Source organism: Haliotis asinina, chromosome 8 (genome assembly GCF_037392515.1).
Source record: "Haliotis asinina isolate JCU_RB_2024 chromosome 8, JCU_Hal_asi_v2, whole genome shotgun sequence".
NCBI lineage: Eukaryota > Metazoa > Mollusca > Gastropoda > Lepetellida > Haliotidae > Haliotis > Haliotis asinina.
Window position 1 is genome coordinate 23999585 of NC_090287.1, and position 27989 is coordinate 24027573.

Here is a 27989-nt window from a genome sequence, read left to right on the forward strand (position 1 = left end):
ACACTGTACAAGCAAGTGATGACTTGCTTCTCAGCTCTCAAAGCAATAAAGAAGTTGTTCATCGATCTATTGTTACCCTTCCATATGTTACAAGTCGAGCACATAATAAACACCAAAACACCTGTATACAATAATGCTTTATTTGACTGCAATCCCTATCTGACAAGTCACCACTGCTGACGGGACGTCCATAAACAAGTTTCTCTACACCATGGCTGAAGGAGCGACGAGTAAACATTGGACATATTGGCATCCATACTGTCAAAAATAGTCTTTCACAAACAGATATGAATGTCTCTGAATAAAGCATATGTTGCTTCTTAGTGATGAGAATTCTCAAGATATAACAGACTATATACAACTATGCATGGTATATTTGAAAATACATGTTTCATATTACTGAGGTTACTGACACTGTGACAGAATTGTTTTGAAATAGATTGCTTTGAATAGAATGACAGTAAAATTCTGATATAATATACATCATGCATAATGATTGAGTCTTGTACTGGACAGGTTACAGGTCAACACTACAACTGCATAGCGAAAAGGTGGGCTTTATGGAGAAAAAATTACAATCACTCATCAAAATATAAGGTTCTGCACGTTACATCCAAATACAACAACTATTCCTAATCTATGATAATGAGGTCACTTTAGAAATATTTTCTGACACGAAGAACATGTAGTGCAGTACAAAAATTTGAGGACCATCAAAATCACAATATCAACACCAACAGGTGTGTATGTTGGACGTATTGCTCTGAAATTCCCAAATTTACCATATAAGTTAACGTTTCACTTCTCAGTTACTGAGGCCACACTGTCTTGTACTTTTCAGTTAACATACCAATCAACAAAAAAGAAGCATTTCCAACCCCCAAACAAACGAAATTTAGGAACTTAATTGCTTACTCAAAAGTGGCTTCAGAAAATAGGACAATAATTCACAGAAAAAAACAGTATTTACATATAACTGACACAGCTTGCTGGTATTCTCTGACCACTGCAAATATTCCTAATACAGAAGTATTCATGTATTGATAGAAAAACATGTATCAGATTTAGCATTTTTAAACTTTCTGTCAATTTAAAAAGAAAACTGACATGTTTCTAATCATTTGAAAAATAATGAAATGGTTAACTGAACAAGCTTGATAAACATTTGAGACCATTAAAACAGTGTGGCCTAAATGGGTGAATCTGTAGTGTAAACATAACTTTCCAACTATGGGATTGTTCAAGGCTATGGAGAAACACACCAGGGTTAACTCTATGACAAACACATAACTCTGCAACCCTACCACCTTCAACAGTGCAATGAATACCAACACCCATCTACTTAGCCGTGTTCAGAAAGCCTACAATAGGAATGCACAGATGTGTGGTCAATCTACATTCACCATCCTTTAGTTGAGTAGTCGAACACTGGTCGATATCAGCAAACAAATAAATAGCCTATGGACTTAGAAAACACTTTAATATCTACCCATTATGGGATAGAATTTAGCCTGTAATTAACAACAAAAAATACAATAAAATAATCCAAAAGCATTTGAAGTCACAACCAAGCAGACTGAACATATAACAAACTAATACTAAAACAACCAATAAATAATATTAACAGACCCTGCAGCAGTACCTGGTCAGCTTGCTGTGGGTCCAGGGATCAAACTAAAGCTCAGTGAGTGCCACAGCTGATCCATAACCACTAACACCACTTAATCTGGACGATTCTAAGACCCTCTAGTGCTCTTGCTTGGACTCAAAACATTTCTCATAACAAATAATCTTGTTGTGTGACCAGTCTAAAATCAAGAAAGAAGCACGATAGTTGTGCATAATCTTTCATTATCAAACCCCCTGAACATTCCACAGCAAATATTTCACATTAGATTTATTTCATGTTAGATTTGTACTTAGATTAAATAAGAAAGGAAATATGATTTCAAAATGCTTAGTTAACAAGGTTTACCTTGAAACAACAACTTCATTTCCCTTTGGCAAAGTTCCAAAACAACTAAATTTACAGAACCCTTTGGTCAAGTTCATACTGGTCCAAATATTATACTGACATAACATTTGCCAAAATATATTCTTACAAGTAATAAAAAAATGATGAATTAATTTAATCGTTGCACATTTTTCCTTTGAAAAATTATTTCTATCATTTGAGAATATTTTAGGTGAAGAACAGATAATATGCAGTAACTAAGATGAAACACACAAACTATCCTGCAGTAGAGGTTGACCTATTAGGCTGTATTTCAGAAAAACACTGCATGAAGTCTTACTGATCAAGAAAAAGTGAAATTACCAAAATAAAGAAGTATGCTAACATGAACCACTGTGAACCAACTTAATACGAACTCTATTGAAAGTATAACAGTAAGACACTCTTTCTCCTCAGTGTTCATTGTACACACTTACTGCTTACAGTTAGATGAACCTAACATGACGGATCATATTCTAACACTTCCGTTTTGATTAAAGAACAAATCTGATAATAATGCAATACAACTGCACAGGTATATATCATCATGGGGGATGTTAAGACATGAAACTGGAATGAAATCATGTTTGGAACTGAACACAATAAAATAGCATATGATAATAACAGAAAGTATGATTAATGAAATATTTAACAAACCACGGGTCTAAATATTAGCTGATGGTCTTCATTTAGATATAATTTGGCTTTATATGTTGTTACAATATCCACTATAGCACTTAAGATGGAGAAGATACTGTTTACAGGGTTTTCAGAATACTGTACAACTCTACCACAATATCAAAAGAGAGGAAATCACATTATATACATCACATTGCACATACCATATAGATGTTTATAATCACAGTTTCGTTTCCTCATTCATGCCTCTCTCACCAGTAACAACCTCTAACAACGCAGTCCCTGTTATCTCTATACATACATGGTCAGTATCAGACCCAGATACTGGACATCTCCCACGTAACAAAAAATCTCAGGTTAATTTCAATCATAATTTGTACCAAATATTTTGAAGATATGTGCACCAATAAGATATGACTGCAAACTTATTCTCTTCATAAGTTGGTTCTGGGTTTATATAATACTCTGTCAAAAAGCTATCTGTGAAAACAACCCATTGGTCCTTGATCCATGAGAAGGAAGATCAAGTGGAATCCTGTTGGACAAAGTACAACAGAGCAATGTACAGGTTACCCTAATACCCCTGACCTAGTCTAAAGGGCAGACCAACAAACCTGAATATAACTGTAGGGTCAACTTGCAAAGGACAATTAGGGAGAAGGTCCTTGAATGAACAAGACTCCATTTTTCATGATTGGTGGATGACAGATCAATTCAGTCAATAGACCTGCATATATATCTAGACACAAATGGGTAATATGCAGCAATTCTACCCCATGACAGGTTACAGTGTTACTTTTCATCTCATACATACTCCAGCGATCTGTACTTCGTTAACAAGTTCTTTGAAATAATTCCATTTAGAAAGGGTTGCAATTTTAAGCCACAATCAAAGAAAACATAATAAAGGTGACTTCAAAAGTAAGATATTCGCTGACACTAATACATGTAATTGTGCGTCAGTCAAACAAAACTATACAGTCACTCAATAACATACAAGTCACCATGATCACATGGGAAGCATCACTGCTCAACTAAAACCAGACTTCAGAGACAATATAATGTGATAGCCAACTGTTTTATCTTTGCAAGTTGCCAGATGTCTTGCAAAATGAAAGGTGGTTGCTTAAATGCTTCATAATATGACAAAGTTCATTACCACCTAAATACTGCACTCCTACAGTGCTGAGCTGACAGTGGGGTGTGCTATAAATGACTCAGTGCAACCTATAACCATAGAGTTTACAGAATGAATTCCACTTAAACTAAGCCATTCTTATTGCCTCTGATGTACATGACCTTAATCGTACATGGCACTACTGAATACACAAGACTGAATAAAGAATATTGATGGATTACCTTAATGAATGAAGATAATACTGGTAAACAAACATCAGAATTCTGAGCGGACCAATTTAATATTCGGTTACCAATCTCATTAAAATCAGACATTTCAATCAGATGGCATACAACTCACTCTCTAAAGATCAGGGCCTAGATTTTTGATGCTCCCTTAGCACTAAGATACTCTTAAGTGCCTATCATTAACATTAATTTATGACCATCTGAGCTAAGAGAACTTCGAAAATCTAGGCCCAGGGTCTACTTGCACAAAGTGATCTTAGCGCTATGATGATAAAACTGCCATTCTCCAATATAGGCTCAAGAAATGGGGACCAAACATAGCCACTTTCACCTTCCATATCAGGTGACTATTTCTAGATATGGATCAGATGCTTCACTGGTTCAAACCAAGTAATTAGAATTTTAAACACTTACAAAGTTCACTGAATTTGGACAAATAGAGGAGGGTTTGTCAGATCTTAACAGAGGGTATGTGTCCAACTGAAGCAAAATATTTAACTCTAATGAGACTGATACTATAACAAACACATCCTAAACAAAACATCAGCAAAACAATGCCACATTTTTAAGTGCTGTTGTAATGCACACAAATGATGGTGTTAGCTCACACTTCCATAACTGACAGTTCCAAACTAAAAACAGGCTTGACACAAACTGTCAAATCTGAGTAGACACATACAAAAGATGTCATCCTGGCCTTGTCCGCTGAAGCAAGCTTATGATTACAAAATGTGTATTTCCCATACACTTCTGAAAGGTAAAGCTCTCTGCTTGCCTCCTTGTCCTGTTGCTTTGTTAAATATCAATTACAGACAGGTGGTGAGCTCGGTGATACTCTGATCTCAGTGTCTGTTGTTAGTGTACCAGTACTAATCCCTACCTACAAGCTATGGACTAATCATCAGCCTGTCTAAGAGGGAACATGAGAACTTTGGATGTCATAAAGGAGAGGATAGGCAGTGAGTCTATTATCCGTCCCGCCTCCTCTGAGAGATGCTCCTCTCGGCGCCGCTTTGTTGTGGTTGTCACCTTCATGTTCTTTAGGACATCTTCCAAGGGGGGCAAAGACTTCACTGATGACCGGGGTGCATCCAGGATCTCTGACTGGAACACTGAAACATACAGAGAACAACATTCAGAACTGTGACATGTCAATGAAAATGACAGTCATTTGTCCTATATGACAGAACTGATCACATGGGATGAACCCTTCTCGCTTCTTCTGAAACTGGTATGATACAGATTGCAACTTGAACATTTAGTACATTAATCATCTCAATGCCTGCTTTAGATTTTTTTAAAGGAAAATGGGAAAATTAGTTCATTATGACACAGTGAAACAGTTTTCAGAAGATGTTTCAACACTGACTAGTATTTCATGGCAATGGTTTCTTTAAATAGTTTATTTTTTTATTGCAATTGCTCCCACAATTAAATTTAAGCTTTTCTTATCATAGAGTAGAATTTTAATAGGCTATAACAGTCACAGTGCTGAAGACAGAACTGAGCCTTGACCCAATGCATTCTCTCCAATCTTTTCATAGACTCACTGAAGCCATTTCCTGCACCTGTTTCATCCTGTTTCTAGCGTAACCATGATAACTGGCAACAGAATTTCTCTTACACACCAATTTCCACTGTTTGGTCAGCATCATCTAGATGCATCTCAAGATCAAGCAGCAACTGAGTCGATGTGTTTATACATGGGACAATAGGGATTGATAGTATCCTGTACAAGACAGTACAAAGGGGAACTGACAAACACAAACATGCACCAGCATTAAGGAAGTCCACTGCATATACATGATTAAGAAACCCTTAATGACATGCACAAACAAGTAAGTACAGGACAAGGGGAAGTTAACTTTAAATAAAATAACCTATTAAAATACATAATAACCATCAAAATTTCAACCAAGGCACAACAGAAGCAAAACAAGTAAACCCGATATAAGAAATTGAAATAAAAACAGTTGTAAACTAACATGACAAACTTTCGGTCTTAAAACCAAAACACCATGAATATCAAGCAGATAGAATGTCAGTTCCGCCAAGTATAATCAACACTTCAGCAGGGTCTGATTCAATGACACTTAAGCAGGGTCTAATCATCTGACACTTCAGTGGGGTCTACTCATGTCTAATCCAGTGATACTTCAGTGGGGTCTAATCACGTGACACTTCAGTGTTGTCTACTTAAGTGACACTTCAGTGGGGTCTAATCAACTGACACTTCAATGGGGTCCAGTCAGATCTAACCAAGTGGCACCAAGGGGTCTTGTCAAGTGACACTTCCTTGCAGGGATGGGCTCTTGGTGTTATCCAACAAGAGATTGCCTTTCCATGGCAATTCACACTGAGCAAATGTGTGTGAATAATTCCTATACTACAGACATTACATTCATAGGACATTACTCCACATGCATTTTATGCGCAACAATATGTTTAGATGTACCTGACATCTGGTAGCTTGTGACTGTAGATTATTTTGATACAGTAGTGCCACATTGAAAGTAATGAGATTTAGGTATTTTCAGAGTCATTCATACCATATTCAATTCTAAGGAATAGGAATGAAATAATAATCAATCTGATATTGTCTTAATCCTGTGTAAGATGTTTTTACACTGCTTCAATAGTATATAAGGAAGGCCTCAAGTGCTAATGGTCATAGCTGTTAATGACATTGGTGGAACCCATGGGTACTGGCATATTGATGACAAAGCTGGGAACATAATCCAAGGTTCAAACCCAGACTTAATCCCTTACAATAAGATTCACAAACTCATGCAAACTCCAGACAAAAAACATGCAAACACAAAACTGATAAACCTGGAAACATAATTCAAGGTTCAGAGCCAGGCATAATAGTCACTATGAGATTCATATCAGACTAAAATTACCTAATTGTATCCATTAACAAGAAAGAAATAACATGCAAACACAGAAAAATGACATACAATGTTTTGTAAGAAGAGGTTTGCTATTTTTGAGCAGATAAATAAAAAGGATGGACTCTGAATAAGACATGGTGAATGGTGACAGCAGAAACAACACAGTCCTCTACAAAAGGTGTAACAAGGGTTATGTAGAGCACAGTTGAATTATCTTACCCCAGTCCCATTCATCTTGAAGGCAGGGTGGGAGAAAGCAGGTAGATAGTGTTAGAACATGGTTAGTCATCGGGGAGGTAGTTTGTGGTTATGCAAGGAAGAGATGGTATTGGGTTGTCATGGATGAGTTAGCATGTGGTTAGTCATGGATAAATGGCACATGGTTAGTAAAGAAAGTGCTTGCAACAGCTGTGCACACCAGCTGCACACAACACTATTTCAATGGTGTCATACATGTGCAGTGTCTAAAACTTAAGAATAAATTTCAAAGGTTCTTGACATATTCTCAGTGATGCAGTGGTAAACCTAAAGACGTGTAGGTGATTGCTGTGTATATTAAATATAGTAAACTAATCATTATATGCAGCCAAATCACTGAGCATAGTATAAACTCCTGTTTTCTCTGTTTTATGGACAATTAGTTATTACTTATAATTCAAGCATACCTATTTAAAAAGTAATTTGTGAAAAACGTTCTCTTAAAAGTCAATTGTTTACTTTCATTATTCATTCAAAGATCAAAGGCACCGACAGTACTTTATCAGAGGATAATATGCTGTTTTTGCGTTGCATCACAATGCCTTGGCGTCACTGCACCATTCTAGTCTGCCCCCTCGTAATCGAACATTTTGGCATTATGTCACAATGAAACCGACGTCACGGCGCATGTCAGATGCCATTGCCTCGTACAGCCTCCTACAGTAAGCTACTCCATTGCATCCCATTTCCTGGTTTGCAGTTGGGTCATCCAGGTAACATCATTGGTGAAATCATGTTTATGATTGACATGATTGCAGTATGATAAGAAGCAATATAAACGGAAATAGCTACTTAACAAAATTAAGTGCTCCTACTGTTACATCGCATTGCATCAATGTGACGACAAACCACAGTATCCAAACTCTTTGATATTTTATTTACATGAAAATGCTATCTGTCGTGATGTTCAATATTCTTCCAATGGCAAAATTATCTTTAATTTGTCAATTTCAATGTCAACTGTCATGTAATTTATATTATCTGAATGTAAAGAGCAAAACTGGTAGCTTTTCAATTATCATGCCCCCTTGAACCAACTAAAACAAACAAAATATTTCTCTGGGTAACTAGTCTAGAAATGCATTCCCAAAGACATACACTCAAAAATATATATGCCACCACATTTCTGGTTGGCATATAATGACTGACTGCACACTCCAGACTGATAACAAAGTTATCACATGTTGAGGAGCTCACAAACATGGACATAAACATGATATGGGAGGTAACTCACCAGTGTTCTTGTTCACATTCTCTGTCTCTTGCACTGACAGAAAATCCAAATCTAGCGTCTTTGCTGAAACGTAACAACAGAAACACACATTTACTTTTCACATTAAACAAGCCTTGCCAATTGAAACCTATGCATTTCAAATTAATGGAAGACATATAGAAATGTAATTTTCTGAATAAAATTGATATTTTATACTTATCCTGACTCTTGCTTAATTGCTTACTCTCCTCTTCCTGGCGAAGGTAGTCGAACACCTGAAATCCCTTGAAGTTCCCTTCTAATAGAAGCGGACATAAAATTACACTCACCCAAGTATTACCTCCCTTTTCCTGCGCACATGGTGAGCTGACCGCCATGCTACTTCACTCTCTCCTGTAATCGCCTGACACGAAAATGCGAGAATTCAGCGTGCCTGTGAGAGGCGGCTGGGGGGGCTTTCGCCATGAGTCAGGATAAGTATAAAATATCAATTTTATTCAATAAATTACATATTTTTCCTTATCCTGACTCATGCTTAATTGCTTACAGAATCCGACAGAAACGGCGGTGGGTCAAGCCACGCTAGATTCTGCCGTCAGGTGTAAATTTCATCCAATAATTTCCCCCCTAATGGGAACTTGTAACGATAATTCAGTCTTATTCTTCTCATATTCGTTGTAGATTTTGTGGGGAGTCACATCCAGTCGAAAAAAGGTTTTGGTGACTGGTATGTGATGACACTAATATAGCTAGTGTCTTGTTAGTTTCCGATGCAACTAAATATCACAATATAACAATCGAAACTAGTTGCAACCTTTCTCCATGTTCAAATATCTTCATAATGAATATAAGGTTATAATCAATTATGCTAGTCTGTTCATGATGTGTGCATAAAAGTACCACCAAAATACTCCGCAGAGCGTCTGGCTTCCACAAGTCATGTGATAAATAGGGTGAGTTAAGTCAGCGTCGTCAGGGAACTGTTAGTTGCTGAGCAATGACAAGTGGTCCAATCTGATGAATGCCATTGACGTCCTCCGTGGCTATGTCTCACAGATAGTGGTTGGCGAATACTGTATCTGACTTCCAAAAACAGCCTTCCATAATAGTAGATAGCGAGCAATTACCATGTAGCACTAATGTAGAGGCTAGAGCTCTGACTTCATGTGGGTTAGAGGCTCGTGGAGGGTCTAATCCTGCTGCTTTACATGCTCTGAGTATAACAGCTCTGATACAGACAGAGGTAGTGTTGCAGGATACTTCCATGGGTGTCACAGTAGATATAGGGATAAACAGGCGCTTGAACCGTTGTCTTCTAGACTTGGTACGTGCAATGTATATTTTCAGTGCTCTAACTGGACATAATGATAACTCTTGTGTATCATACCGTCCTAAGATTGAGGACAAAGCCGGTATATGGAACTGTCTATCCATTTGACCTGGCAATTGATTCTTTGCTGTGAAATCCCACCTTAAAACTATATGAGCTGTTTCCCGGTGACTTGTGTCAAGGCTCGTTCAATTAAAGTCTAGAGCATGAATTTCTGATATTCTTGCGGCTGTAGCCAAGGCAAGTAAAAATAGCGTCTTTTGAGTCAACATTTCAACTGAAGTTCGATCAAGTGGTTCATATGCATCACTTGTGAGATGTTCGAGTACAATATTTAGATCTAGATATTTAGATTTAGTTTGTTTATGTAAAATGCTACTGTTGAGTTGTGTGTCCGTGTGTATCATTAATAACTTGTTTCTCAATGCTGTCGACCAGTGGTGGATGGCATGAATGACCGCTTTCATTTCCAGCTGGTTGATGTGAAGAGCCTGTTCCTCTTTGTTCCAGATTCCTGCTGCTACCTTGATTTCCAGATGAGCTCCCCATCCTTGTAGAGATACGTCTACGTAAAGGTGGTTGTTGAATAACGGTTTTAACATATAGGTTTCTGTGCAGACATTCGATCAGCGAGTCCACCACATCAGAAATGGCTTCAGACTGTCTGGAAGCCTAATCTGTCCTCTGTTGTTGAGATGACAATTCAAGAATCGTTGTAAGGGACGCAACTGCAGTCTTCCTCTTCTAGTCATATCGTGCGCTGACGTGAGGAGGCCTAGTAGACACTGCCATTGTCGAAGTATTAGTGAGAGAGAGAGTAGAGCTTGCGTTATCATTTCTTGAATCTTGACCCACTGGTCCTCCGGAACTACAATCTGATTCAACATAGTGATGAAACGAATCCTGAGGAATTTGATATCTTGTTGAGGTTCCAATTCCGACTTTAGGTGATTTAGTAGCCTGTGTTAGTCGCCTGATCATGAAGTCTAATTGTAGTCAGAGTTGACTTTTTGCGCTTGTATCCTGTCGTCCAGATAAAAAGCACTGCGTAGCCCCCTGAGGTGTAGATAATTGACGATGGGCTTGGTTATCCATGTAAATAGCCATGGGCCTGAAGATATTCCAAACCGTAGGACTGTCCGTTGATAATGTTGGCCATTGAAAAGGAAACATAAATATTTTCTCGATTCTCAATGTATCGGGATATGCAGGTACACATCTTGTAGATCTATGCTGTCGATGGATTTTATCTTCATAACTTACCTTGAATCTTGAGTAACCGATCTTGCTACCCCTTCAATCCTTCCATCCAATACCATAGGTGCAGACCATGGGGCTTGATACAAGGGCTTTGTGAAGTTTTCACTCCATTAGGTGACGGACAGGAGCCCCTGCCTATGAAGTAGATTAATTCCCGCAGTGGTAGAAGGTAGATGATCAGACATAAACTCCTGATCCTTCTTTGTAACGAGTGCCGACAGGATCATCCTCTCTTCCTCATTTACTGGATTGCTAAACGATGAGAGTCTCGTTGATGGCTCTAGATCAAGCTAATCCAAAAAAGGTTTGCCTCGTAGTAGTGTCCAGTTGCGCCAGTCTTCCACCTTGTAAAATCTACTACGAGCTGGGTTGATGACTTTATAGCCTGTCGACCTCAGGCGTTCATATTATGAAAATGGAAACAATGTGCGTTAAAATGCATCACATGTTGCTGTTGAAACTTGGCTGCTGACTTGAATGCTGCAGACAAAGTCTCAGGTATTGTAGATGCAGGAGGTATCGGCAGAAATGTGAACGTATCAGTGTCGTCATTCTTCATCTTGTATGTGTTGAGCTCATTGGTATCCTTAGTTGGGGAAGCCAGGTTTAAACTGTCTGTGATCCATGATGTGATTTCCGAAAATAAGACTTCCTCCGGTGATAATTCACGCTGATGTCTAACTTCATTCTTCCTAGAGAAAGACGAATTCATAGATCGCCGACGATCCTGACTGCGTGAGTCTAAGTCCGAAGGGGAGGATGACTGCATATGTAGGGGAGACTGAAGGAGACCTTCTCCGCTGATGAGTCCATCCACGAGTGCACACACGCAAGCACGTGTGAGTGCACTCACTCGGTGTGGGTACATCCTTGTCTGTGCTGCGATCTGATGATCGGGACCTGGATCTTCTGAAGTGTGTGCGTGCAAGTACCTCCTCTTCATCCTCAGACGTGAGTGCCGGTCTAGATGAATGCTCTCACTGATTTGCAGTCAACATTGTTGACGAGTGCAGTCATCTTTCCTCTTCCAATCTTCGTTCCATGAGGTTCATCATCTGCGATGTAAATTGTTGCATGAAGACGCCTGCGTCAAATGCATGCGGTGTGTGCTTTGTCTACTGTGTTGAAGAGTTGTCTACGATGCCCGTGAATGCAGTCGACATCTGCGATGCATGTTGTAGATGAGATGTGTTCTGAGGTGTTAAAGATGCCGCCGGTGTCGATCTAGTTGCCGATGTCCGATGCATGGTGTCTTCACTCCGTATCATTAACGGAGACTTGTCAAAATACTGACGTTCTTCTAAGGGGACTATCTCCACCCGAATGACTTCTTTATCAGCAAGGGATGATTCTGTGATGATCTTGCAGATGACGACTTCGACGTAATATGCACTGAAAACTAAATCTCAGTTGACGAAATACGTGTTAGAAATAGACACAATAAATACCAAATTGTATAAATAATAACAAATATATCCAAGCCAAAAACCGTATACAGCACAAATTTAGTTACAAAAACTAAAAAAAATGAAAGACTTATCGACGTGTATGGGACCCCAGGTGTGTCTAGCCGCCCTCATCGGGCGATAGGGAGACAGTGAAGTAGCATGGCGGTCAGCTGATCATGTGCGTGGGAAAAGGGAGGTAATACTTTGGCAAGTGTGATTTTACGTCCGCTTCTTTTAGAAGAGAACTTCAAGGTTTTTCAGGTATTCCATTACCTTCGCCAGGAAGAGGAGAGTAAGCAATTAAGCATGAGTCAGGATAAGGAAAAATAATACCAATCATCCCTTAACTTCAAAGACCATTTAGCATGCAAAGCATAATAAAAGAAAATTTAAGGAATGAAAATCTTGTTCATATCAATAGATTAGTAAACATTTGTGAGAGTGGAAACGAAAGGTGCAAGGTTGTGTAAGCAGACAGGACTTTGGACAAAACAAAGAAAAGACGAGACATTTTGTACTGATATAGGCAAAAAACACAAACATGCAAAGCCCTTTAAGAATCACAATGCTTTTCAGTGAATGTTAAAGTTGGTAGGATGATTTATTTACAATTTCCACTTTCCCATGAGTAACAATTATCTGGAAAAACTATATTTTCTTCAGAATCCAGATGGGTGGAATAAATTTTAAATGATGTGTTCAGGTGATATTTATCCCTTGTTATTTAGTCGCATGTTCCAGTAATACTGACTTTGCATCACAACATCAAGATATTACAAAATTCAGAGATTATACCAACTATTTCAAGTTTCTGACATTAATAACCATAGCTCCTGATAATTTTTCAAGCAACTGGGTATTTACTCCCATATCTGTTTATGCATGAGTAATTACATTTTTAAGGAGCAACCAGCATTTTGTACACTCCCACTAATTAAAAGAATAGAGTACTTTTACAAAGAGTTTCTTATTGGGTACTTGATTATTCTAAATATATAAATATAAATGTATCTCAATAGGCTAAACATTTTTAGTAATTGTCACATTGCCAAATATTTGGCAGCCATTTCTAAATACTCAATCTGGAAGTCATGTGACTATTAGAGTAAAACCCGGACAGTGGCTACGGCCATAATAGTATATGTATACACAGGCATCGCCTACCATTTGCTTATGCTGTTGTGAAGTTTGGGTGCCACAACGTATCATACGCAAGCCAATTTAGTTAATTGAGTAATGTAAGTAAGGTATCAAAAACCCATTGGGTTTTAAGTGATTGTTATGCGTTTCTTGTAGTCCCAGTTTTGTAATTAATTGAGTAAATGTGATATTTATAAAGTATAATAAGCAAATACGGCATGTACTGACCTGGAGCTATGAAGAAATACACTGTATCACAAATAGCCTCAATATGACACATTTTACATCATGCAGCATGATGCTTGTGAAAGATCCACCTTGCTTAACAACATCTCATATCTCGTATCTATATATATATACTCATATATACTTCATGCATTATAAAGAAACAAATCACCCAAGCCATTTCTAACAGTGCTTCCCAATCCAATAAAATAACTAAAATTGTGTGACATGCATTAATTTATTGACAATCTTGTAACTAAAGAAACAACTTCGAAATGTCTTCAGTGACTAGTTTGCTTTTAAGTATGGGAAAGGACAGCAAATTTCTGACTCAGTACCATTATATATACAGACAACAATAAGTTTTTTACTAAAATCTTCGGTAACATTATGTGGATGGTGTCGAGACATATTTTTGGACACCAAACTGCAATAATGTGTTCTGGTGTGTTATGCCAATATTTAAAACCCAGTAAATTGTTTGGACCAATCATGGCACAGGATCCCCTGGCAAAAGCCAATCTGTAAAAATGTGAGCCTGAACCAAACAATTATGTGATTTATTTGAGAAACAATCCACATTGCCAGGGTTGACTTCCATTCAACTGACCATGCTAAGTTGCTTCTAATGACAAGCACAGCTTTAGAGGGACCATTTATGACTTTAGTTTCACACTGCTCTCCGCAAAATACTAGCTATATAGCAGTGTAGGAAAGATAGCCCATCCCAACGTCCTAGACGGGAGAATTCTGTGGAGGACAGGTTAAAAAGATCTAATCCGTCCTCATGTCAGGTCAGTTTTAGCAAACCAATGAGATAGATAGATAGATAGATAGATAGATAGATAGATAGATAGATAGATAGATAGATAGATAGATAGATAGATAGATAGATAGATAGATGTCAAAGGATACTAGAATCAAACAGATAAAATAAACGAAATCAATGAGATATGTTTGCAATAACATCGGAGTAACCAGATGATTCATCTAAGTGAGACTTAATAAATCCGTCTAAGTTCTGTGTGTGCATATTAAATGATAGCTTAAAATAAAACAAACCAGTTTCCAGTCTTGAAATGGTGTTCTGTTTATATCTGGAGGACAGGGTAGATTTTGGTTAAAAAAAAGACCAGCCAGTCCTGTAGACAGGCTAGATTTTATTTTTCTTTCCTACACTGTATATAGCGTCAACCTGTAAATGACCGAGTCTAGCCCAAACGATCCAGTGATCAACAGCATCAGCATCGATCTGCACAACCAATATTGTGTCAGGCCAGTATTCTAACCTTCACAGGTAGGACCAAGAATCCCTACTGGCAGCGATGCCTGTAACGAGGTGATAAATATTTATACCTGTAACCCATTTGTGAATCCCATGTTAGTCCTATGGAAACATTTAAGGGCCTTTTATGTAACAACATCCAGAACTGATGTATGTGTTGTATACGGATAATACTGTATGGTGTACATTGGGATAATACTTCATGACAGTCAGCATGTTCAGCGTGAGGGATTGATGGTCCAAATATCATAAAAATGGGCTACCCATTTGCATGGCTGAACTGTTTTAATGATTACAAAATGCTACACCTTATATGAATAAAAACTAAAAAACAATAAAGACTGTATCCACTTTGATGAAAAAGTATGGACTGACAAGGACAAATTAAATAAGAACACATAAATATGACTTATCTGATTATTATAACTACAATTCATGTTTTGAAAGTCCATATCTGATCACTCAGTTCACTAAATTTCGATTCACACAAGAAAATCCCATTCAGAGTGAGTTAGGTTTTACATCACTTTTAGCAAAAAAAACTTTCTGTATTTAATTTGCTGCAGTTCAAGTTGAGTCCTGCATCCTATGGACTTACAAAGATCTAAATATATTTCAGGCCCTGTTGTAATGAGTGAAAACTATTTCTAAAACATTCATGTTTCACTGAGTGAGCACAGATTTTATCAGCATGACTAACTACATGTATATCATTGTGTTTACTAGTCAAAGGACATCAATCCATTTTGATCTAAGCTACAGGTGTGACACATAAAAGCATAAAACGCTTCCATTGTTGAATTTCCAAATCATCAATTCCATAAACAAAGCAGTTTGTGTAAGCTTGTACACATGACATGTTACACTGCTTAACAATCAGCATTATGAAAAGGGCAATATATGAGAATATATTTCCTGGTACGTATACCAGTATATTCCCAATTGGAAACAGAAAACTGGTATATATCTAAAGTGAAACATTATATCAGTATATATCCAAGGTGAAACAGTATACTGGTATATTCCCAAAAGGAAATACAGTCATCCCTCGCCATAACGTGAGTCTTGGGGTCCATGGATGACTGTAGTAAGTATTAATCAAGTTAATGTCCCCGAAGCCAGACAACATTTGGTTATGTAGCTACTCATGCAGAAGGATAGGAGAGGTTGTTAAAAGAACCCAAAACTGCAGACTTTTCAATGTCATTCTTCTGGACTATCTGACCGAAAGTTCTTAAAGCCATATTTGAGACCCTTTCATGTTCTGACATGTACACATCAATGTCATGCATTCAGCAAAACACTGGTGAATGATTAATGAATGTGAAGAACAATACTTCAGAGAAATCTGCTTTGCTTTAGCCACACCACAGTGGTCTAGAAAGTCAATCTGGAACAGATAAACCAGAGTGATGATCCATGAGAATCACCATCTTTACTGTCACCCATGAAATCTTTATTCAAACTCAAAGGTAACCGTCACTCATTCACTTTTGTCAGCCCAATCAAAAATAAAATATGTCAGAGATTTATTCTGCTCTGAAATCCACATGGATGATAACTGAATAAATCATGTCACTTCAGATAGCTTCATCTTTTCTATCACCATTAATTAAAAATATTTCCTTTAGTCTCTCATGAACCTGCTTCTTTAAAAAGTGGTGTATGTTGAGGTGACAGATACTGTTATAGTCACAGTGACTGACTTTTACCAGACTAGAGGATAAAGCAATATGCCATCTATGAACCGTAAAAGCTGAAAACTTGTTTTTCTTACACAATCAAACATCCAGATGGTATCACAATCACAGAGCCACTTCATTTCATATCACTAACTTGAAAACCAGTGAGACCCCAGATTTCACTGAACACAAATGAAAAGACCAGACTTGGGACTACGTTTATCTGTCTCCTGTTAATACGTAGATGAATCTCACAGTCATCGTTTATATAAATTACAATTTATACACTTACATCATGTTGAATTAGAGGCTGGTAGCCGGTCACTGACTCTTGTCATAATGTGACGGAACTAATCAACATAACAATACATTAAATATACTTTACTTCACAACACAGGACTTTCCATTCCATACAAATTCATAACATTCAATCACATAGAAATGTTCCAAGTCTCAAATATGGATTTTAAGTTCTCTCCAAGACTGTTCAGAATAAAAACATGAAAAGTGATACATTTCAGTTGCAGATGTTAATGGAAGCACTGGCAATATATAAGATGGGAAATGTAAAGATGGTGATGTTTGGATAGTGTCAAGGCAAACGTACACATGCTACTGTTTATTGGTTGGACTGGGTTCTCGCCATTAACTGCTTTCATCTTGGACTTTTCTTCTGCTGTAAATATCAGGAAAGAAAAAAATGTTTGTTTTAGTATAAGGGGGCAGTTGACCCATTTTTGTTATGTGTAACCATGGTAACTGCTGATATCGATGATGCATGTTTGCATGCTTCACTCAACAAATATGTCACAGCATGTATACTCAGAACTTCAAACCACAAAAACAAACAAGGCTGAACTTGATAATCATCAAAATGCACAGGTAAATCCAACTTTTCACAATAGAGCATACACAAAGGATTGGTAAACTAAAAGGTGACACTCACTGAGCAGGTGAAGTGGATGCTTCAGCCAGTTCATGCATCAATCATAATACATTTCAAGTAATGTCAGTACAAAGAACACTATATCAACAAAGTTCATGCTTTAAAAAGACATTGCTGGTCTTACTTCAACTGTTCAGAACAACTCCCTCTTATAATATGAATAACCTGCTGTGTCCACAAATATCAAAATGCCCCAAACATAAGTCCAAACTAACAAAAGATAAAGAAATCAAAATTAGCTGTGCATGCTACTTGTAGCCAAAACCGATTCCTCATGAGGATGAGAAAAGATAAGCCTACCTGTCAGCGGGTTTGTAAGTCCGCTATTATCCCAGTCAAACTCTACAGGAGGAAGCTCCTGCAAACAGGGGAAGTAACAACTCATGTTAACTCAGAACATACCACAGTAAGTATTTTTAATTCTGGTGAAGATTTTTGCATTGATGTATATTTTAATATCCTCAGAAAGAAAAAAACTAGTCTATTCGTAGCACTGTTTAGTATCTCCTTTCAAAAATCAAGACCATTCCCCAAAACAAAAACAAAACTTAAAAAACATATACTTTTGTCATTGAACAGTTAAACAAAGACCTAACATTATCTATATATATATATATATGCAAAAACTTCCAGAAATACTAATAAGCATGATATATATAGGCCTAAGATATATCCAGTGTGGATATAGAGAGAGTCATTTATTTGTCAATATGTTGTTAGTGTCCAAGGGAGGGAAAATAGATGGAAAGACAAACAAATCATAGAGTTCATAAACATTTTTATACCAACACAAAATGACACAAGTCCTTTTTCTTGGGAAACTCTTAACAAGTCACACTTCACCAATGAAAAAATCTCAAAACAAACTTTTTAAATGAAAAACAGAGTCACCTCCCTTCCTCTAAGGCTGTTCTTACATGTCTACTCATATGGTTGAAATATAACTACTGACAAGATCTAGCACATGTTTCTGTTTAAGCAGCCTGTATTTTGTTTACCTCCATGCATTATAAGCTCAAATGATGCAATAATGGCTTTCCACTTCAATTCATGCTATCATTACCAATACAATTACGAAACAAATCCCCGTAATATGAACTGAATTCAGATTCGATTTGAAAAAAAAACATGAAAATAGAACCCCAGTTCACTCCACAATAAGAGATGATGTCAAGTAACTTAAACCATAATCCAGAACTCAGTGAGGGACATAAATGTATGACATTTTACCTATTGTTGTTGACTGAGTGCAGACAACCAATCTTATGTTTAAATACTATAAACCTACTTGAAACTCATTAACTATTACTTCATTAAATATCATACATATTTCATCGCCTTCTTCTTTCATAATAAACAACTTATCAAAGTAACCTTCTAAACACAGGCACTATACAAGCAACAAACAACTACATCTACCTATCACCAGATCCTTTGAATTCAAATAAGGTCAACATACTCAGTCCTTTTTGGGGATCAAACACAAAAAGGTATACAGCATTGATGCAAATTCTACAAATTTTCAACAATGGGCTTCAGTTTTAATTTGTGAACTGTGACATGGAACAAGTGTTAACAACTGACAAGAGAGTGGAGATTAATAAGAGAAAGACACCACATGAAGCACCTATACCATGTACACACAGATGCGGAAAAGTTCGTTATCTCACCTGGGCTCCCCCAGCACTGTCGTCAACCTTGTCAGGATCAACCAGAGTAGGGTTCAGCTTGGGCTGCAGCGGTTTTGCATCAACTGGGCCTCGGATTGGCTCAAGTAAACCAATATTGGATGCAAATATTGGCACAGATTGTTTTTTGTGACCAATGAGCTGAAAACAGAAAATGCTTTACATGACCTTTCTTCCCATTGCATTTTGAACTACCACCAGTTACTCATTTAAGCATGGAGAGGGGAAGATCATTAACATGCACTTGTATTACTTGATATAAATGCTAATGCAGACATCACAGATCTTTTCAGCAGTAGATTTGTTCCTATGGGCTCATGTAAGACATAGGCATTAATGGAAAAACATTTTTGACAAGCATTAACAGGATGTCTACAGATGTTTTGTGATACTACTAATATCATGCTTAATACAAAAGAACACATCAACATGATCAAGGTGTTAAACAAAGTCTCACAATATTTTGTGTGTCAATACGCAGAGTTTTAAACATGTGCTTGTTAGCAGTTGAGGATGTCCACTGGTAGACAAGGGCACTTGTTTTGTCCAGATCACGGAGGGAATGCCACACCACACCAGGCCCTCTTGCTTTCCTAAAATGAAGCAAATCACATAATCAATTGGGGGGTGTTGTTAGACTATTTGCAAATCATCATGAGTATACCATACACTATAAAGTGCATAACAGTCAAGCAATGTTGTGTTGAACTCTTATAACTAGATCCTGGTAAAATCCTTCATAATTTATCATTATTCAAACTCTGTTAACTCAATATGGAGGTGACAATATTTCAGATATCTTGATATAACTTTATGGTCCCAAGAAGCAAAATTACCCTTCTAACTCGCTATTTGCCAAGAAACTCAACATTGACTGTCATGGTCAAGTATGGTTGGAGTTTATTTAATTAGGATAAATCAAGAAGGAATTTATCAGGAAGTACTCACTGATTATAGTTTCAAATCAAAACATACTGGGAATCAAATGAGGGTTTTGTGTAATGACCATGATGACTTGGTTAGCATGTGATTGTCAAGTTTGTTGTGACTGTGGGCCCATAAAATGACATCAAATAGTTTCCTTGCCATAATGATATATTATGATATGCCCTTGTCAGTTGTCTAGTAGTTCAGATATTTCAGTATTTTTTTTGGTCCCATGAATGTCGAGATAATGTTGCTCGACTGTATATCCCGTTCTATTACAATATGCACCTGGAACCCATTCATCATTGTATGAGTGGCATTATCCCAAACACATCTGTTACTAAAGGTAACTATAATCAAGCAAAGACAGAATCCCGCTCACTGTGCTTTTTACTGGACACATTTTTATGCACGAAATTCAAATTGAAGATACAATAGAGAAGGAGTGCATCTGAAAGGGTGATTAAAGCCACTTTCAGCAAAATTCCACAATAATTAAATCCTGAAATAGGTTCAACAAAGCCTGTCCGTATGGGAGAGAGTATAACCCAGACTGTCATTCTCAATGTGTTCTGTGAGCGAGTGAGTGAGTATGTGGGTGAGTGAGTGAGTCTAGTTTCAAGCTGCACTTTAACCACTAGACTAGTCCATCGCTCAATATGCTAGAAGTGTGATGTACTAGACTGAATAATCAACAGACTTTGATGACAAAGGAGAGGACTGATCTAAGTACAATATTTTCCTTTCAAAACAAATCTATACTTAGAGTGAGTGAGTTTAGTTTTACGCCACACGTAGCAATATTCCAGCTATATGGTGGCGGTCTGTAAATAATCGAGTCTGGACCAGACAATCCAGTCACCAACAACATGAGCATCAATCTGCGCAACTGGGAACCGATGACGTGTCAACCAAATCAGCAAGCCTGACCACCAGATCCTGTTACTCGCCTCTTACAACAAGTATAGTCGCCTTCTAAAAGTTCTATGACAAGCATGGGTTGCTGAATGCCTTTTCTACCCCAGGACCTTCACTGGTCCTATAATATACAAACAAGGTGACATAATCCGCCACCGCAACTTATCAGAACAAACTTAAAAAGTAATGAAAGTGAAGGTCGTAATTTCAAAGCTTGCTATGACCTTGAAAGAAATTACACAAAGATCATCAAAACCGACTGGACCTTGCATCTTCCCTTGAAGAAAAAAATTCAGTGACAAGTTCTTGGGAGTATCTTGCTGACAAGCCAAACATGCAGGTGAACATTCTGAAATCTTCAAAGTGTTGCAGTGACCTTGAAAATTACGTGAAGGTCACCAAAATCAACTGGGCCCTGCGCCTTCAATAGATAAAGCCTGGTGCTGAATATGAAGAAAATCCAGTGAACGGTTCTTAATACTAAATCCCCTGCTTTGCGCTAAACGTGTGGCAGGGAATAACAATGCAGCACTCATGGACAGAATAAATAACATCTCATATATTCTCGACAGCAATTTGATTCAACTGACATAAAGATAGAAGTGGATCTGTCGTACCCTGTAGTGGTTTTGGATATGTGCATGGAGACTGTTCCCTTGTCTGGTCTAGCTGAGATAAGAACCTCCAGCTGAGATGGGCAATTCTCCATCCCTTCAGAGTCTGAGGACGGGAAGCACGAGGACAAGATGTGATCTAGCTTCTCTGAAGACACCTGTAATTATAGGGATACATGAAACTTCCTGCCCATTAAGATCATCATATCCATAACTGAACATATTCCAAAAAACCTGCAAATAAAAACTGACTATTAACTGCTCAAGTAGTCACAATGACGTCAATATCTTGCAGTTAATGATAATCGCATTGCCACATTTTAAAGGTAAAATTATAAAACGTTTAAAGGCATAGAATGAGTAAATAGTAACATTTCGAATAGTTAACATAAATACACATACAGATATACACAAAAGCTATGTATTTGTATATTTTCTTTCAAAGTTTACTAACTACAAAAACAATAAACCAACGTTCTACCTTGGAATGTGAAGCTGAGGCAGTTGTACCAGGAACAGGCAGTTTAGTTGGAATCTGTGCTGTCTGGATTGGTTTGCAATCCTCAAAGTTCGCCCAATCACCATCATCATCGGCAGTGTCTTTATCACTGACTGAGGTAAAACCACCAAATTCTTCCGTCGCCTCCTCCTCTGTGTTAAAGTCACCAAAGTCTTCATCCCCCGTTGGTTTGAGTTCTGTTTCAGTAGGCTCATCAGAAGTAGATTGGAAATTAGCCCAATTGTCACCATCACCAGCAGCTTCAGAGAACTCACCAAACGCATTCCACTCATCCTCGTCTGCCACAAAACTTTCAGAATCCTCCACCTGAGTATCACGAGGTACCAAAGCATCATCAGCACAAACATTTTCTCCTTTTGACTCATTGTGTTCCTTTGAATCAATATCACTTTCTGTCCTTTGATCTGACACATCACAACATTCTACCTGGGATTGTTCTGAATCTGTCTGAAGGTGGAAAGTGCCACATGTTTCATCCTTTTCAAGACAAATTCCAGTTATGTTCTCTGGAATTTCTGCATCAATATCCACATCCAACTGATCTGGTTCATCCAAATCAACACTTCCTGTATTTGTGGAGTCTTTCAAAGCTTCTTCAATGGCTTCCAAACATGCATCTTCTTCTTGTACTTCTGAGATTGCACTATTGGTCCCATTGACACAGTCTTCATCTACCTGATTTTGCTCAATCTGAGCTCCCTGATCCTGAATCATACTTCCATCCTGGTCCTGCAGACCATCATCTGCTGAGTCAAAGTCACCCCAGTCATCCTCATCGTCAATCTGACCAGAACTCTCCACATGGCCAAAGGAAACATCCTGACTAGACTTTTCATTCTGTTCAGAGAGAGCTTGAGAATCATCTCGACTGTCCAGAGGGGAGATCTGTTGGTCAGTGGACGAGTAGGACACTGTTTGATCATCTTTGTTGTGTACAGTGTCCTCCTCCTCTACCTTGGTATGACTAAGACATGAGTTTTCTTCCTTACTACCTTCACTAACACAGTCATCCGTGGCGGAACATGTATCCAACCCTAGACTAGTCCTTGTTTCATCTGCTATCACATTTGAATCTACTGCAGTTCTTGGTTCATAAAATTCACAAACAGGTGAATCTGTGGATTCTGTTTTGTCTCTAGGCAAATCAGGGAATGTGTCATCGTTGTCAGATTCACAGCTTTTATCACAGAACTCAGCTGTATCTTCTGATTTGGGTACAGGCGAGATGTCAGTGCTGAACATCCCTGAATCTGTTGTTGAGTCTCGTGAAACTTTAACTGATGTGGGTACTGTATCTTTATCATCACAGGTGGGAGATCTGGAATCACAGCTGCCATTGTCAGGAGAGGTTTCACTCTGTATATTGAGAGAGTCTTTTGATTGTAAGTCCTTCACATCATGATTACTTATTGTTAATGGTCCATTTTCACAAGATGGTTGAATGGGTAACTTCTCAATGTGGGGTTTCTTGGAGGTAACATCAATTTCTGGACTATCATTATATTGCTCAAAATCTGCAAATTCAGATTCTTCTTCAGTTCCATTAACTAAGGTATTTCTAGAATTGACCGCTTGTTCATGGAAACCATTTGCATTTTCATTTGTATTTGTACTTCTTTGTTGCTCAGATAGAGGATTATTATTTTTCATATTTTCCTTTGCTACAGCAGGGGAGCCTGAATGGTCAGCTTCAAATGGAGGTAGTTCCAGGGGGTCTGGAGAAGACTCGTGACTATCTCCAGCCCCTGTGAAGTTGCCAAAGTCATCATCCTCATCATCATATCCAAAGGAATGGTCATCAAATGGTGGCGGTGAGGCCGAGACCATTGGAATGAAGTTTGACATTTTGCAATATTTCAGTCACCCGTTTTATGTCATGCCATAATTCTGAAATAAAGAATGATATCATAAGTACTATTTATTGAATTCAATACATCATATATTATTCATGACATGTATCATAATTTGTCTCAAATTGTATGGATCTGATTAAATGAACTTACTGACATAATTCTTCACAAAATATTTTTTTCAGAAAACTTGCAATATTATAGTGTCCATCAAGGACATGTTTGATACAATCTTCATGTTTACAATCAATGGCGACACCAGGAAGCAAATTTTTCCATGATTACATGAAAGCATACTGTGAGTTAACAATCATGAAGTATGCTAACGTTTGTAGATATGCTGTTTGTAGGATCAGTGAACACACACTTTAGCAGGCGTATCAAGGCAAGTTTGCTATTATCCAACACATTCTTACAAATAAAACATGTTTGACAGTGTGACAGTGCTAGTTATCACTCACATAGTCACAATATGGCAATCAACTACTGGAACTCAGTATGCTAACCAATAATCAACTGTACTCACAAATCCCACCATAAAACGTATGTGGATTATTATGGGACACAATAATTGTAAAATTATGCAAACAGAACAGTCACAAATTACTTCCACGATCATGATAATCAAAGATACTTTACAGTGCAAATCTCTCTGTTGTGCATCATCTTGTGAGTTTTCAGACATTTAAGAACAATTGTCAACATGATTAAATTGCACAGACAATTATAAAACACATTATTCACGTATAAAAGGCAACTTTGTCTTAACTCATCATACAAACATTGACAATATCTGACAAACACACTTTGAACAAGAAACACACTTTGCAAAAATTAATTTGATGTTTTCGCATTTATGATTATCAACTGGTTTCTCAAGTGGACACTGATGTATGCGAGACTGATCTTTCGATCTATTATTTGCTCAATCTTTAAAGGACTACTTCTTTGCATCAATAATATTCCTTCAGTCATAGTGAGCGTGGTAAGCAAAACTCCATGTAGCAGCAAAACTGGCATCGAGACATGGGAAGGGACACACATCTGTGAGAGACATCTGTTGTACGTCACATATCTGACATTTATTTGTTTGGCATAGATGGTACCTACCATTTGAAAGCAAGTTTACTTTTGGTTTGGGTAAGGTTTAGGTTAGGGTAAGATTTAGGGTTTGCGTTAGGGTTAGGTTGACGTGACACAAGGTATCCGGTATTTGAATTTTGATCATTTGATACCGGGAGACGGTGTTTTCGTAGACTGAACCAGTTCGTAGACGCGGTGATTTCGTAACCCAAGCTGTTTCATAGACGGTGATTTTGTAGACGTGTATAAATAATTGAATGATATTATTCTGCAAAGATATTAATTTTGATAAACCACTAGGCTTATATATTGTGAATATTTTTTAGTTTTGTTTTCCACAAATAAAGAAAAAAAAGAAATAGTTAAACTGTTTTCACTGTTAACTCATTGAAGCCATTCGGTTGCACTTAGTTGTTGTGAATGTTAATTAGGAACTAGTGAGTTGTTTTGATTGCGTTTTGTTAATTACTTTGGCGTTGACCCACCCACCTTCTCCAGTGCTACTTCTGGGTTTGTGTCCGTGTAGTTGAAAGTTGATCAGTTCTGTGGGAATAGGAAGTAGTGAGTTGTTTTAATTGTGAACTAGTGTGTGTATATTCAAGTGTGTTGTTAATTATTTGTCGGTGACCAACACACTCTATTCTTCTTCTCCACTGCTACTTGTTAGCTTGTTTCCGCAGTTGAATGTTGATCATAGTTACCTATTGTGTAGTTTGGTATTTATTTCAGAAAAATCAGAGATTATTATATTATTTGCACGCCTCTCATCAAGTTTTTTTTTACACACCGATCATATTTACCTAAAATGTTGTTTTATTTCACCAAACTCAAACAGTTTTCGTTTGCACTAATGTCAGAATTAATACCAATGCCAAACTAACATTTACAAACATAATTTACTAACGTCTACGAATCCACCGCTCAATTCGTCTACGAATCCACCGGATTTCCACGTCTACGAACCAGTCTGGTCTACGAATTCACTGCAAGCCTTGATACCGATAGGTCTATGGTTGATCTCAAATTGAATGACTCAAACATGGAAGTGTATCGTTTTAACTACGTTATGCCCGAATACTGCACATGATCAGTGTATTCAAGAAATAAACAAAAGTGTCCAACCTCTGAAGGGCGGTCGACATCAATTCCTAGTGTACCAGACTAGAGAAACATCAGATGATCAGTGTTTTTCACTATGTATCAAGCTTATTACGAAAATATGTTGAAGAAATGTCAACATGGTTTCATGCGTTATGTAACGGTATCAACCTGAATGAATAAACATTTTAACTTATGTCCTCATGGAAATCATACTTGCACGAATCATTGCGGTACGCTCTGAGAAAACAAATCAATATTGTTCCACACCTACTCAGAAAATCGGATGACAGACGAAATGGTTTCTCGATCTCATACCAGGTGTAAATACTTGGCTCGTTTCGATTGTTCACAGATATGTACAAGCTACAGATTTTGCAGAACTCGAGAAAAATGTCAGAGAAATAAGGAAACGCTTACATTGTTCTAACCCATTGCAGATAATGACGGGTTAATGATAAGACATCACATCAGCTGTCCACTTCCTCCACATAGCCATTTCCCATCATCCCTTCTCAAGAAAGCGACACCTTTCGGCGATGTCACTCAAAGGGCGATAACTTCGCCAGGACAAATATTCGGGCAGTTTTCCGCCTACGAAATTCATGTAATTCGCGTTCATTCTGGAGTTGGTCAAAAACATTATATGTCATTAGCCGTCAGTTAAATTTAAGTAATGTCTCGATGCGTAGCCTATCATTATGGTTTTGTACACTGTTTTATACTTATAGCGAACTGACAAATAGAAGTTTCAATGTTATGCTTCGTTTATCTTTTATATTTGGGATGACATTTCAAACGTTTTAAGTTAAAAAGCAGAACTTGTGCGTTTATAGCAGGTGTGTTGATGATCACATTGCTAAACGTAAATACATTACTGTCCTCTACATAGAGAACACCTTTCGGCATATCCGTCTTCGGTTTGTCGCTTTCATTAAAGAGTACTCAAGATGACAAGATATGACTAATTTGATTCAAAGGCGTCTGTTTTTATAATATCATCTGGAGAGGCGAGTGAGTTCGTTGTTTAACGATGCACACAGCAATATGACGGTGCCCTGTATGTAATCGTGACTGGATCAGGCAATCTAGTGATCAGCAGCAAAGAGCATCGGTCTACACGACCGGGATACGATGACGCGAGCATGGTCATCCGATCCTGCTAGTCGCATCTGATGACAAGTAAGTTACAGAAGAACAAAAACTATTACATCAATATATACATGCATCAAGGACACGGCTTATATATCTGGCTTCGCCTATGTATATGCATCTAGTTTCTTTCTTTAAGATTACTTCCACCACAATTACACACTCCAGTGGTCTGCCCAAGTGACTAGTTAATTAGTGTATGTTTACAATTTCATTAAATACGATTTTTTTTGTACATGTACATGTACATGTCACTAGATGTACAAGGTACATGTACATGTACACGGCAGCTTGAGTTAATAAATGATTTGTGGAACATTCCTTCTCAGTTTTTCGTCTTTTCTATAACAACGTGCTTACAAATTAACGTTTGCATTTTCACAAACCTATATTTTCTCTTCCGTGGATGACTTATGCGGCGCGAATGTGGTGATACTGGCAAGCTTCAAGACACAAACATG

The 27989-nt window shown here is 37.6% G+C and overlaps 1 protein-coding gene across 3 annotated transcripts; it reads right to left on the minus strand.

The window, feature by feature from the left end:
• Positions 1-124: 124 nt before the first annotated feature.
• LOC137294995 (aftiphilin-like) lies at positions 125-26914 on the minus strand. 3 transcript variants are annotated; one of them, XM_067826235.1, is made up of 9 exons: positions 26797-26914; positions 22307-24232; positions 21829-21983; positions 19824-19959; positions 19349-19507; positions 17979-18036; positions 17340-17408; positions 8384-8446; positions 125-5109 (listed from the first exon to the last, which is right to left on the minus strand). In XM_067826235.1, the coding sequence occupies exons 2-9, from the start codon at positions 24188-24190 to the stop codon at positions 4892-4894; spliced, it is 2742 nt and encodes a 913-aa protein (XP_067682336.1). In that variant the 5' UTR covers positions 24191-24232; positions 26797-26914; the 3' UTR covers positions 125-4891. The 3 variants fall into 3 exon arrangements, 2 of the variants coding, with proteins under 2 accessions (XP_067682336.1, XP_067682337.1); XM_067826236.1 differs by lacking the exon at positions 17340-17408; XR_010957553.1 differs by lacking the exons at positions 17340-17408; positions 17979-18036.
• Positions 26915-27989: the final 1075 nt, after the last annotated feature.